The sequence below is a fragment of the Paramormyrops kingsleyae genome, chromosome 10, assembly GCF_048594095.1.
Source record: "Paramormyrops kingsleyae isolate MSU_618 chromosome 10, PKINGS_0.4, whole genome shotgun sequence".
In the NCBI taxonomy this organism is placed as follows: Eukaryota; Metazoa; Chordata; class Actinopteri; order Osteoglossiformes; family Mormyridae; genus Paramormyrops; species Paramormyrops kingsleyae.
The window spans coordinates 30,173,059-30,187,300 of NC_132806.1; the positions used below are offsets into that span (position 1 = coordinate 30,173,059).

The 14,242-nt window shown below is 46.1% G+C and overlaps 1 protein-coding gene across 5 annotated transcripts in view; it reads right to left on the reverse strand.

The window, feature by feature from the left end:
- Window positions 1–63: 63 nt before the first annotated feature.
- The window catches only part of flt4 (fms related receptor tyrosine kinase 4), a 49,746-nt gene continuing 35,567 nt past the window's right edge, over window positions 64–14,242 (reverse strand). For 3 of the 5 annotated variants that reach the window (XM_023838834.2, XM_023838832.2, XM_023838835.2), the window contains exons 12-30: window positions 13,770–13,878; window positions 13,019–13,378; window positions 12,624–12,770; window positions 10,702–10,833; window positions 9,865–9,971; window positions 9,505–9,640; window positions 9,159–9,263; window positions 8,770–8,883; window positions 8,220–8,308; window positions 5,900–6,035; window positions 5,208–5,302; window positions 4,733–4,855; window positions 4,383–4,494; window positions 4,060–4,159; window positions 3,647–3,752; window positions 3,421–3,545; window positions 1,135–1,255; window positions 916–1,001; window positions 64–550 (exon numbers count right to left, since the gene is read on the reverse strand). In XM_023838834.2, the coding sequence (XP_023694602.1) occupies window positions 346–550; window positions 916–1,001; window positions 1,135–1,255; window positions 3,421–3,545; window positions 3,647–3,752; window positions 4,060–4,159; window positions 4,383–4,494; window positions 4,733–4,855; window positions 5,208–5,302; window positions 5,900–6,035; window positions 8,220–8,308; window positions 8,770–8,883; window positions 9,159–9,263; window positions 9,505–9,640; window positions 9,865–9,971; window positions 10,702–10,833; window positions 12,624–12,770; window positions 13,019–13,378; window positions 13,770–13,878 (2,508 nt within the window). In that variant the 3' untranslated portion in view covers window positions 64–345. The remainder of the gene's footprint in view (window positions 551–915; window positions 1,002–1,134; window positions 1,256–3,420; window positions 3,546–3,646; window positions 3,753–4,059; window positions 4,160–4,382; window positions 4,495–4,732; window positions 4,856–5,207; window positions 5,303–5,899; window positions 6,036–8,219; window positions 8,309–8,769; window positions 8,884–9,158; window positions 9,264–9,504; window positions 9,641–9,864; window positions 9,972–10,701; window positions 10,834–12,623; window positions 12,771–13,018; window positions 13,379–13,769; window positions 13,879–14,242) is intronic. The other 2 variants (XM_023838833.2, XM_023838836.2) reach the window with 2 other exon arrangements.

Here is a 14,242-nt window from a genome sequence, read left to right on the forward strand (position 1 = left end):
CTCAATAAAAACCTTAGATTAAGGTCAGTTATAAACACAAAAACCAGAGTAACACTGCACAGATTAAGAAACTGATATATGTTTATTTATTCCCTTTATAGGTTTTCTATACACATACAAAACAGAAGCATACTCTTTAGGTTAGATAAGTAACACTTTATGATAAAGATAATGGTTTGAACTGATAACTGCGCCACCCAGTGGCCGGAAAGGGTTTTTTTTTTGGCACAGAGAGATTGGTTTAGTGCTGTAGTATGGCTACTGGTTTGGCAAGTTGCGGGGGCGATGACTGAAAATATGTTGGGCCCCCCTCCACCATCTTGTCCTGCTGGTTCCTCCAAGGGCCTAGAGGTGTGAGGATGCCTGGCGACTCCCTTCCAAAACCCCCTCGCTCGGCACGGAGAAGAAGTGGCACAGGCCCTCCTCGGACAGCTGCCCATATTCGTTGTTGTAGAAGGTCTGGCCGGAGAGCTGGCTCAGGAAGGGCGGTCGATGCCGGTCCTCTGGGCCCGATCCTGCAGCTCCATCTGCACTTCTTGCCGAGTGTTGGCTGCGGGGGGCAGAGAGGGCTTTGTAAGAGTCCCATTAGCACTGTGTGAGCATGCGTACCTTTCTGATATTTTATGAAAGGCACAGCGTAACGGTACTTACAGGATATGGTGGGCCCTGTGCTTCATGTCTGCCACACCCTTACGTGTATAAATAGCTTATGTGCAAAGCCCCACATCCTTAGCTTACTCATAAATGAAGGGAGATCAAGCTCAGGCTAGCTAGCTGACGTCGGTCAGTCGGTTTATTTGTATAGATCATTTTCAAATTCAAGCAAGTTGACAGACCGCAGTGCGGCACAATGGGAGGCAGGAAAATGTATGGAAAGACTGGAGCGATAAAAAAACGGAACAGAGGGCATCGCACCTTCTGAAGAGAACTCCTCTATGCTTGTGTTCGATTCTCTCAAACTCCTCCGAAGCAAGGACCATCCCACTGTCCGTCTGATTGTCCTTCACAAAAAAAAATGTAAAAAGTCTGCTTCTGCAACAAATGACTACGACAAAAAAAGTGACAATATACGCGCAGCGAAAATGATTAACAGCGACACTTTCAGAATGTAGCTGGCACCGGACGGGAACTCACGTGATGTGTATTATAGGATGTGGCCTCAAGGGAATACTCTTCGAAAGTCTTGACTCGCGTGTGAGCAGCCTTAGAGGGGCCGGTCATGACACACCCAGCAAAGGGGACACAGTTGTAGTATCTGTGAAGACAGGCCCACACTTCCGTTAGCAATGCACTGCCTTCCCGGCCACAGAGAATGGTCCATTGGCCAAGGATGTTTTGACTTTTCTTTCTTTCTGAACCAAAACGTCTCACATCATCGAAATTACATTCACCCAAGGACATGGGAAGTAATACATTTAATTTTGTAAAAAAAAATAAATATTTACAGTTCATGTTGTTTCACACAGAATCCATGAAAACAATGAAATATCTATATATCAAGTACATGTTATATGTTATATAAATATTTGTAATTCTCCGATATTCAAAACTGAGCTGTTTACTAGTATTATAAATAGCAGGCAAAAAAGGTTAGATATGTTCAGCAGGAACAGTTTGTACATTTGTCATGTGCTTGCATGAATGTAACTTCGATGGTGTAAGACGTTTTGGTTTTAAATGTTATTTAACAGAATTGGTGGTATATGATCAGGAGGCACATTTTATAGACTGCAAGTCAAAGGTCTGCCAGGCCAAGCTGCTTCAACTGAGTTATCAAAGGGAAGTTCCAAAGGTGATGATAAGCTTATTTGTACGATTATGTCTGACATTTTCTAAGAAAACGTAAAAAGCGTATGTTTTTGAGAAACATTTGGTAGTTTCCATTTTTTGCTGCAAGTAGAATTCTTAGTGTGTATCTTCTCTTTTTGAGAGCAGCTGATTCCGTTCTATAGATACATTTATTTATCACTTATGAAACTTAATTCTCATTGTGCCTTCACTTCTTGGTTTTATGAAACATAGCAGTCTAAATGATGGAGAAATTGTACAAACCTATACTAGCCAAGATCTTTCTATCAGACGACGAAGCATGAAAAATGTTCTGTTTATATAAATGACGAAGCCTTCTTTGTGTTACATCACCAGATTAAAGTGAGGAGAACCAAGAAATCTAATTTAAAACCAGTACATAAATACATTTATAGAAATGAGGCTAAAACCGATGTAAACAAAAGACAGAGTCCAGAGCCCTTCGTAAAATATGGCACGCTGTAATATCCTTATTCTTTACCCGTTTGTCATTTTCAGGGTCATGAGGGTTTGGAGCAAAAGGCTGGAAACAACCCAGGATGGGGCACCAACCCACTGCAGGGCGCAAACAAACACAACCCAGGATGGGGCACCAACCCACTGCAGGGCGCAAACAAACACAACCCAGGATGGGGCACCAACCCACTGCAGGGCGCAAACAAACACAACCCAGGATGGGGCACCAACCCACTGCAGGGCGCAAACAAACACAACCCAGGATGGGGCACCAACCCACTGCAGGGCGCAAACAAACACAACCCAGGATGGGGTCCCCAACCCACTGCAGGGCGCAAACAAACACAACCTAGGATGGGGCACCAGCCCACTGCAGGGCGCAAACAAACACAACCCAGGATGGGGCACCAGCCCACTGCAGGGCGCAAACAAACACAACCCAGGATGGGGCACCAGCCCACTGCAGGGCGCAAACAAACACAACCCAGGATGGGGCACCAACCAATTGCAGGGCGCAAAGAAACACAACCCAGGATGGGGCACCAACCCACTGCAGGGCGCAAACAAACACAACCCAGGATGGGGCACCAACCCACTGCAGGGCGCAAACAAACACAACCCAGGATGGGGCACCAACCCACTGCAGGGCGCAAACAAACACAACCCAGGATGGGGCACCAACCCACTGCAGGGCGCAAACAAACACAACCCAGGATGGGGCACCAACCCACTGCAGGGCGCAAACAAACACAACCCAGGATGGGGCACCAACACACTGCAGGGCGCAAACAAACACAACCCAGGATGGGGCACCAACCCACTGCAGGGCGCAAACAAACACAACCCAGGATGGGGCACCAACCCACTGCAGGGCGCAAACAAACACAACCCAGGATGGGGCACCAACACACTGCAGGGCGCAAACAAACACAACCCAGGATGGGGCACCAACCCACTGCAGGGCGCAAACAAACACAACCCAGGATGGGGCACCAACACACTGCAGGGCGCAAACAAACACATTCACACCTTCAGACAATCTGGCAGCTCCAACTCACATTCGCACGTTTTTGGCCTGTGGAGGGAAAGCAGCGCTAAGCACTGCACCAGTCCAGTGACCTTCTCGGCAGAAACCCCCCTCCCCAGTGGCCGTACCTGATAGGCAGGGTGTTGCATGCCAAGGGTAGTTCCTCCTCAGACGGGGGTCTCGACGAGACCTGAGAGAAGCCGTCGTCCTCGAGGCTCTGCGATGTGTCCAGGGGCGTGTAATCCTTACCGTCCTGCCAAGATCACAGGCCTGAGTGTGCTGTGGTGTCACTCATTTTGTTATGACAGTGTTCCTCTGCCTTAAGCTACATTTCCCCAGCGTGTCCCCTGTTACCGGTAAGCCACTGTCCTGCAGCATGTCCCCGAGGATCTCCACCAGGGCCGGAAAGGTGGGCCTCTCCCTGGGTTCGCCCTGCCAGCAGGCCAGCATAATCCTGTATCTGTCAACACGCACGGAGAACAACACTGCGTTACACTTTGATACACTTTTAGATTTCTAAATTTACTCATTATGTTTCCCTTGGTCCTCAGTGACAGAATTTTTCTCTTTTCCGAGACATTTCCTGTTCCTTTTTTTGTTGATTATACTGTATTGGATGACAGTTTCTATTTTAAAACTGTGATGACATTTTTTGGCAGTTGGTTCCACTGTGGATTAAAAAAAAGTGGCATGGATATTATCGGGGTGGTGGCCGTTTAAAACGGCCAAGAATTGAAGAGCTAACGGCTTTAAAGCGAAGCCCTCACATTTCAGGGGAAGCGTTGTCTGGTGCTCGCATTCGGGTGCCATCTTTCAGCCGTTTGCAAAAGTCCTCGTCGATCTGAACACCGGGATAAGGGGACGCACCTAAAGAACATAAGGAGAGGGTCTGGATGTCACTGCTCAGGACAAGCGTACTGCAGCTGCCAGCTGTCAAGCAACAGTGACAGTGATATAAGATACTCGTGGTGCTGGTACAGCACAAACTGATCGGCTGGATTGGGTGTTCCACGGATTAATCGTGCGAGGCGATGAATGCAGACCACAATCAATGACCTTTGACCTCTGACCTACAACCTGCCATTCTTACCCAATGAGAAGATTTCCCACAATAGCACGCCAAAGGACCACACATCACTCTGAGTGGTGTACACCTTGTCAAAGATGCTCTCCGGCGCCATCCACTTCAAAGGCAGCCGGACCTGGGGGAAAGCAGAGCCGGAAAGTCATCCGTGGTCCTCTCAGCCAGTCGGGAATTCCAGGCAAAGGAGGCTACATCATTAGCCAATATGAGTCACATGACTTCACCACAATCACAATTGTTCACTTTGATTGTTGATAGGACGTGTGTGTTTCTATATATATATATATATATATATATACACACACGTGTACAGGTATATATTCACGTTATAATAAAGGTAAACTGTAGGCGCTTACATTGCCTTTCCGCACGTAGTCAGGGTCCTTATAGATGTCGCGTGCCAGACCAAAATCGCAGATCTTCACCACGTTGCTCTCGGACAGGAGGATGTTTCGTGCGGCCAGGTCCCTGTGAATGCACTGCAGGAGGGGAAGGTACCGTATGCTTTATCCGTCTCGATGTTTTCTTCGGTGCTTTTTTGTGAGATTTCAGACTGAGGGCGTATTCTTGTGTTTCACAAACCAGCGGCCGTCGGATAGTGTAACATGGTGGGGGCTTGGCAGCCATTTCTAGTTTGGTCTGGATCAGAATCAGTTTGATGGTGCCGTGTGCTTTGAACCTCGTCATTCGAAATGTCATCTTCTTGTTGTAAACACAAGACGTTCATAGGTTCAGGCCCTGTTTCCCACGTCTTGCTCGGTTTATGATTCAGCGTCCCCGCAACGGTGCCCCAGTGAGACCTCCCCACCATGTGACTGCCCCCGTCCTCACCTTGCGGGATGCCAGGAACTCCATTCCTCTTGCCACCTGGAAGCTATAGCAGATGAGATCCTCCACAGTGAGGGGAGCTTTCCATAGGTCATCTACTGTTGGGAGAAGCAGTGAGACTTTCAGGGCTAGAATCAGGTTAGATCGTACACAGCTAAGACACTGTATGTACTGTAGGTATATATCCATAAGGATAACAGTCACTAAGTATTCACTTTCGGATAAGATGAAGATGGAAAGTATGGCCCTCTCTACACTCAGTTTTAAAATGCGTCTTGGGCGATCAAATCACAAGCAGACAGCTGAGACACGTCGCCTTTTACACCTGTGACTATCGTGCGTCTCCACTTGTGTTCAGATTTCTTAACTGCCTGCATCACTTCCTGTAGATGATCAAATGGTCCCATATACAGTTATTGTGATGTCCTTTTTGGAGACAGATCAGGACTCTTTAGCGTTTATGCTACCAAAGATATCTGGTCAAATACGTCCCAGACTGTGAAGTGGTATGAGTGATCGGCTCACGAGGTACTTCAGTGGTCGTTCACACTTGCATTTAGCGCTGACCACTTGTGATCCAATTTTAAAACCAAGTGGAAACGGGGCCTAAGGCTATTTGAAAGAGAGCCAGAGCACCATGACTTAACTGACTGCGGAGTAAGCATCAGAACGTTATTCAACTGGACCCTGCTGACCTTTGTCTGGGCTGGGCTGGGGGTTCTGGTTGTGCTTGGCCTGACTGCTACCTCGGGGAGGGAGGTCCCCGCGCTGATCCACCTGCACTGCCTCCATCATCCGGCGGACTTGATTTCGGGTCTTGGGGGAACGGTCCTTGGAGATCAAAGGAGCAGTGAGTCGACGAGGGTCACCAACCTCAACTTATTGGCTTTTGTCAATGTCAACTGAATGGCAACTGAATGTGCAACAAAATAAATATACACCTCTGAAGATATGGAAGTGAGAGACATTCTGGTAATTCTTTTAAACTTCAATATATCGGGATTAAGCAGAAAAATAAGTTGTGTAAAGTTGTCCAGAAGATATTTGCTTTATGAATGTTTACATTGTTTGTTGCATATGACATGAAATATGACTTGAAAATCCCCAAAGAAAAGCCTTGAGAAGTCAAAAATGAAGGAAAACAGGAAGTGAAATTGTGAAATTTGTGATTATTTCTTTTCCATTCACAATAAATAATGTCAAGGTCATAAGACCCCAAAAAGTGCACAATGAGCCACAGTCGGAAATGTGGTACTGAACAGGTCTTATACCCAGAGCACAGGTACCTGGACACGATCACGTTCTTGTTGTCTGAATATGAAGTTTATGGGTTAAATACATAACTTTTTTGTTTGGAAAATAGAAAAACTGTGCTTTGTAGATTTCAGGGGCAATAACACATTAAAGCCTCTGATTTTACTTTATTATTATTTTTTCTCTGGAAGGTGTGTTTTTCCTTTCTTTCTTCAAAGCAGGAGCTTCACAGCTTCAAGACAAATATATTACAACATATATTACAAACTGCAGGCTTCTGGGGGATCATTTCTTATCCTTTGCAGTCCTACGGTTTTCTTAGTCACTTGAAAGAACCCCAGGAGTGACCTGGTCCCACGGCAAGAATCTTGACAATTTCAGAGGAAATACTTCTGTCTGGAAGCCATCACATGAAAGCCCTCACTATGAAGACCTCTGGGGTTATGTAATCAAGGCATTCAGAAGAAATGGCACAAACTGTTCTTAAAGGGAAAATGAAATCAAACAACTTCGCAAACCAAATAACACATAAAATCATTTCCTGTTGTGTCATCACAGTCTGTAGCGGTCAGTTTCGTTCCCGGCGAACATAATCTGGACTGTCCTTGATCTTTTAAAAGTCCCAATGATTCAATTAAAGTGCACATGAGAGCTGATCATAAGATCAGGAAAAATACTGATCATTGGCTGAGCTCACACACATTTATACATTGCTTGGTGGCACACTTTAATATTTTGTTGGACCGCCTTTATCTTTGATTATGGTGCATTATCATGCTTATGTAACATCAGGTCAGGTCAGGTTGGGGAGCATGTGCTGATGCAGCCCGATGCCACACCCACCATACAGCGAAACCCCTCGGGATCCCGGCCGGCGACCCCCCAGGCAGATACATGGTCCAGTCCCACCCTGTGGAAATGTCCCTCTATCTGTCACAGCCAGGTGTTTCGTGGGCGTCCACTCGGCCCGGTCCAGCCGCCGGGGTCCTCAGCAGTGAGGATCCTGTGACCCGGATCACCCTCGGGGAAACGCGCCACATGGCCGTAGTGCCATAACATCTCAACATTTTTTTCATCCAGATCTGCACTAATTTTTCATTGAGATTGATGATAGGTGAATTGAACCACTCCATAAAGTCTTCTTAAGCACATCCCAAAGAGGTTCAAATCATGTGTGAAAATGATTCCCCATGCCCCCTGAACCACTCTTTGACAATTCAATCTCCATGAATCTTGCCACTATCATCCTGGAATGTGTCCATGCCGTTAGGAAAGGAAAAAACCCATTGATGGGATAATCTGGCCATTCAGGAGATTAAGGCACTCAGCTGACTTCACGCTATTGCTGCATAATATTGCTTTGCTGTAATAATGATCCAATCATTAGCTTTGAGGTACCTGCTGATTTAAATTCAAACTGTGACTTTTTTTGGCCAGGCAGTGTATACATCGTATACAGATTAGAAACAAAATGACTAAATAAAATCAACTAATTTTGAGACACATACCCCATGAATACAGTAAAGTTTCCTTCAGAGTATCCGTGTCGTAATAAAGCTTAATCAAAGAATCAAGCCACAAGCAACAGAATGGTACGTGTTATCGGAAACAGACCCAACCCACGCTATAGTGTTTGTCAGAAAACATTCAAAACTGTTGCTTAGACATCTAGGCTATTAAGCAAGTTGTGATACTAATATTATTATTTTTTTTTTACCAGTTGATTAAAATTAGCACATACAATGTGACAGTAACACTCACCCTGTATGGGAGGAAGAACTCTCTTTTGGCTCGCAGATAGTTGGAAAGATTTCCATATTTGCAGTACTCCACAATCACCATCAGGGGGCCTAGAATAACAGGCAATAGAAACCAGAGACAAAAAAGGTACAGAATTATACAAGTAGGCCAGAAAACTGTTCAACAAAAACATTTAGCAAAAAATATTTTTGAGCATGAAAAAGCATCCCGGGAAGGACTTCATGTCCCTAGCCATTTCTAACCGGGCCGAACAGGCTAAAGTGTCAGTTTTTTAAATGTGTTGTCCAGAGTGAGAAAAATCGTAATTTATTTAGCAGATACTCTTCTCCAAAGCGACATACATTTTTTGCGTGAAAGAAGGGTCGAACAATCCCCAGAGTAGTTGGAAGTTGAGGGTCTTGCTTCAGGGCCCAACAGTAAAATCACTCTGTTGAGTCTGGGATTTGAACCCATGACCCTCTGATCACATGCATAGCAGACTTACTCCGCCACACACCACCCTCCGTATAAATCCGGCTGGGACCATACGGTCCTCTCGAACCCTGCTCACCGTTGGGCTTTGTACAGGCCCCCAGCAGGTTGACCACGTTCAGATGGTTGCCGATGTGGATTAGAATCTTCAGTTCTGACATCAGGGCTTTGTGTTCACTGGCGGTAGCCCCCTCTGTGATATATAAACACACATCATACGTCATTTGTTTAAATCACACATTGACTTAACAATACCAACTTAGATTTCTGTCTATTCACAATACTGGACAAGTACATTATAAAGTCAAGCTTTTGCATAAGAATGTGTTACTAAGGACCTTCTGCTGCTGGTAACAAGCTCACTGCTATAATAATTTCCCTGCTGTATACTTGTACAGAGCATTATTTTACAAATTCATACATTCAAAGGCCATTTGTAGCCAACGAGCTCATTGTTCCTCAACCCACCTTTCAACATTTTGACAGCCACAGTCTCCAGGGTGTTTGTTCTGGCGATCCCGAAAGCAGAGGCCTCGATCACCTTCCCGAAAGCCCCGTGACCCAGGACCTTCCCTGCAGCGCAGACACGGTGGTTTTAATAAGAGAACGCCAAAGGGCGATGGCCCCGATGGCCGCGCGTGTTTGGCAGGGTCGACGCTGACAGATGACAGACCACACTTATCAGTGTCCATTTTATCACGGCAGATATCGTCCGAGGCATGCGCCTCTAACGGAGGCTGCTCCGACACCCGATCCTCATCCTGTCCTCGGTCCAAATTAAAACTTGAAAAAACAACGGAAGAATGAGCCTCACCAAGTCGCAGTCGATCCCGAGGGACCTCCCACTGGCTGGAATCGTAGGGCAGATATTCACACTGATCTTCCAGAGGCACCTCGCCAGGGTCCATGATGATGGACAGGTAACCAGTTTTTATATCTGCTGGACTTGTCTGGGAAATGGACAGAAGAGGGAGAATGTTATTCTAGTGTGTAGAGGGGTGTAGACAGAGTGGGCATGACACATGGTGGGTACCCAGGGATTTAACTGTCTGTAGAGCTGTATACTTCAACTGCAGATATGACCAGCAAAGATGCCATGTCCAGTTATGGAAAATTAATGGCAGATACAGGGAGGTGACTTCTGAAGTAACGGAGCAAAGGTGGACCTGCTTACCCGTTTGACGTTGCAGAAGATGAGAATGAGAAGGAACCAAAAGAAGACGGCAATGACTCCCGTCCCAATAAGGATCACCACTTCCACGTTGGTCTTATCGTCAGAGCCTGAAACAGAGAAACGCAGGCTTCCTTCAGAGAAGGTCCTCGTTCCTGAATCTGACAGAAGCACCTGAGCGTGTCCTCTGTCCCGCTCGACAGCAGGTTAGGCGAAGCGACACGCTGCTGTCAGCAGGCGCTGTCTGGGTGCTCAGGCCCAGCGTCACAGGAATTCCTCACAGCAATTAAAGCTGAAAAAAATCACTGCAACTTTCATCCTTAAAAAGGCAGTTAATGGAACTATTACAACCACAAACAAATGTGCCAATAGCCAAACTGAATAGACATTCACTTTCAGAATGTTTGAAACCTGTTAAGGATAATAATCTGACCCCACAAAGTTTTCTCTTAAGAGAAGTAATGAAAACTATACCTCAAAGAGAATAAGAACATCTGAAAAATGGCCTGTTTACACTGGCAAAAGATTTGCACTGGACAAAAACCGAAACATGTTCAAAGCTGAATGTTCCCTTACTGTATTACCGCTGACGTTCACTGAAAACACAACAGACTCCGATAAAAAAGAAGGCATAGTGACGACTTTACATTCTCAAGTACACTGAATAATTATTTTTGATAATTAGTCTTTGGTGTGCTCTCTGTGACTGTAAGAGTTTAAGTAGGGATGATATTGTATAAGGGGTATAAGAATTCATGTGGGACGTTGTAATTGTGTGAGTCAGAGTCGATTGGTGCGATTGGGCACCAAGAAGTTGCCAGGGGCGAAGGCAACTCTTACCCACGACGGAGACGGTGGCCGAGGTCTGGATGCAGCCCCTCTGGTTGCAGGCGGTGCATGTGTACAGACCGGCATCCTCTTCCCGCACGCGCTGGATACTTAGCGTCCGGTTGGAGTCTTGCAGCAGTATTCCTGCGCACATCCAGACAGCCATCAATGAAGCGCGCAGCCGCTCTGTGTCTCGTCTGGGGTCCCCCTCTCCCCCCCGCCTGCCTTCCCAAAACCCCCCCTGCAGACTTATTATGCAAAAATGGAGCCATATCAGGGTCACATTTAAGAACCACTGAAGATAAAAAAAATAGTATGAGACTCTCTTTTCATATACACTGCTTATACCAAACTGATTATCCGGATAAGCCACAGATAAGTACTCTGATGTCAACTGAAGGATGTATATAAGTATGCTAATGAAGCCTCTTCATCTAGAAGGTACAATAAAGAACAGGGGGGGGGGCAAAATACCTACACCTCTCATCCGTCACCCTACAAAACAGCCCCCCCCCCCCCCCATATGAACTAAGCCACATTCCATGCCAAAACCACTGCGCTCTGTTACTGGCCAAACTCTTGCTCACTCAGCTGGATGGAACGCTCCCCCCCCAGCAGAAATATCCCCTTCCATTACATTCCGGCCCCAGTTCAAAGCCCCTGACCCCCCCCAGCCTTTGGCTAGCTTGGATTACTATGGAAAGGTATGTCAGGGCAGCAAGAGGAATGTGTCTGTAAAGCCCTGCAGTACATTTGCGTGTGCACATACATGTCTTGCACGTCGGAGGCATGTTTTGGGCATTGTATTGGAGTCGTCCGATGTGTTACTGTCATGGAATATCAGATCTCGCTTACAGCCAGCGATGGAAAAGAAGGGCTTGATCATACAGTTGCAGAGAGCCAGTTGTCAGCAGAGGTGTCCGCTACACATTACAAAGACATTCCGGAGCTGTAAAGTCGTCACTTTGTCCCGGGGCCATTTCAGTAGCTATAAAAGTGCAAAAAACATTGTTTCCGCAGAGACTAATTTGAACTGAGCTCATAAAAATTAGAGAAAATACGGCTGTGGCTGCATATTTTCAGATTATATATCTTGCTAATTTTTATTCTTCCTCAAAGCTCCGCAGCTGCATAATATAACTCCTTCAGGGTGGTTCACTAAAAACAACAGCGTTCGTCAAGGTCAGGGCACTACAGACACTGCAAAACTCCTGAGATATTTCAGTTTACAGCCCCTTTGGCTCTTTTTCCACGGCACTCACCTCACTCAAATTCTTCCTGTCAACCTTGTTGTCAGAAGAGATGGAAACAGATTGAAATCATTTGTTTACATTTGTATTTCGTAGTGTGTGGGGGGGGGGTACAGATTTTCATGGGAAAAAATGTGTCCCGGACAGGAAAAAATAGGACTGTAACGTACCAGCCGAGGAATTTCTAGAAGCCCTGACTATAAGGGTGATGGTAAACACGGCACCTTTATGAGCAATATTGCCAGGCGACCAAAAGAGGTGGAAATTTCAGGCCCAGAAAGTAATAATGCAGACCATGATTTTATTCCAACCAACCAGTTGAGTACTCTGTGACTGTGACTCTTAACACTCAACTGGTTGGTTGGAACAAAATCTTGGTGTGAACTTGTACTTTCTGGACCTGAATTTTCCACCTCTGCTGACTAATGTTGCCCAGACACTTTCCTATTCATCTTGGGCAACAAATTTCTATTTGAAAAACTCTGATTGACAGTGGACAACTTTTTGCGGCCCTTTGTCTGACCTGGTCGTCAGTTGCCCGGCAACATTGCTGAAAAACTTGCCCCGTGCATCATCACCTCTAGAGCTGAGAAAGAAAGAAGAGCCACCATTTCGATTGACATGGGAGCTCCTGCGCCAAGCTCCGCCCACGTTCAGCGGACGGAAGGTGAAAGGACGGCTCACCTGATATCTGGTGCAGAGGCTGGTTGTCTTTCAGCCAGGACAGCTGGGGAGTGGGAGTGCCCTCCACATCACACTTCATCAGCAAGGTCTCGCTGATGTTCACCGTCTGATTGGTGGGGTTGTGCCGGTAGCGTGGGGCTTCAAGAGCTATTGGTGGACGGGTTGGGAAAAGTGACCAATGAGATGCAAGTTTTTTTTTAACAGCTGATCTTAGTATTGCTCTGTATAGCATGTATGGATGAGAATTAAGGATGAGGTTTTTAAACTGAGTGGGATCTCAGGGAACTTTAATGCCAGCAGTGGTTTAATCTGAGCCTCTTGTGGAAGAAAATGGATGGTTGGATGGATGGATGGATGGATGGATGGATGGATGGATGGATGGGCATTGTTCTGACCTTTGACCAGGATGTACTTGCGATGACAGTGTTTCTCGCCACTGCGGCGGTTCTGGGTCTTGCATACATAGGAGCCCTCATGTTCTAGCTGGATGTTAGGCAGGACCAGCTCGAGGACCCAGCTGCTGGTGGCGGGTTCGAAGGACAGCTCTCCTCTCAGCTCCTCGGCATACAGGTGGATGCTCTTGCAGTCCAACTCTGGCGGCTTGCCCGTCTCATTCTGGAGGGCCTGCGGGTCCAGACGGTACCACCGCAGGTTCTCATAGGTATAGTTGTCAGCACTGCACCGGAGTCGGACCTGGTCCATCTCCAAAGGCTCCTCTGTAGGTAGCAGCTCGATCCCAAAGCCTTCTGGGATAGCTTCAGAGAAAAGCAAACAAAATCCCATTGGCTCATTGGCCGTATTAATGTCCTCATAACACCAGAGCGAGAAAGGAAGTTACTGACTCATGTTTTTCATTGTTAAAGTTTATACAGAAAAATCTATTACAGCAGATTCTAATGTAAATAGCTATTCCAAATATTGATTTGTGAGAATGCTACCAGATTAATATCAGATATACAATTTTTTATTGCTGTCTTTTATATACTAAATTAAGCTGCAGCATGAATTTGCCACGGTAATGCAGGTACATTTCGTGGACTTCTGTAGTGTGAAGATAAACTGCCAAAGGTCTATCAGCACACATTAATGTTTGCTTGGGCCCTTGTTTGGGGATTGAGGAATCATCTAAAAGTTCCTAATACTTACTAGTTACATAGAAGTAGATCAGCATCTCATCTCTGCCGACTTTGTTGGCTGCGGCGCACTTGTACATTGCTGACTCACTGGCATTTTGAATCACCACTTTGCTCACGGTCTGTGAACAAAAAAAAACAGATTAATTTTATCTCAGGAATAAATGTCACAGGAGGTTGTTTGCAGTTTGCTCCAGTCACCAATGCCACATGAGACAGTTTGATATTGGGGGGGGACACACAACTCAATAATTTAAAAATCAAAGGGAATGGAAGGGGGGCGAATTAAGCAAAATTAAATATTGAGGGGTGCATGTCCCCCCACCCCCCTCCAGTCCCTACGCCCCGACTTGTCACCCCCTCCATCTACACTACAGGAAATGATGTCACAAATGAGCATGAAAACAGGATCTGTGTGTCTCTCCCTGGGTGTTTATTCCTACTCCCTACAGGAAATATGCAGAGGAAGACAGTTTTAAAAATCTC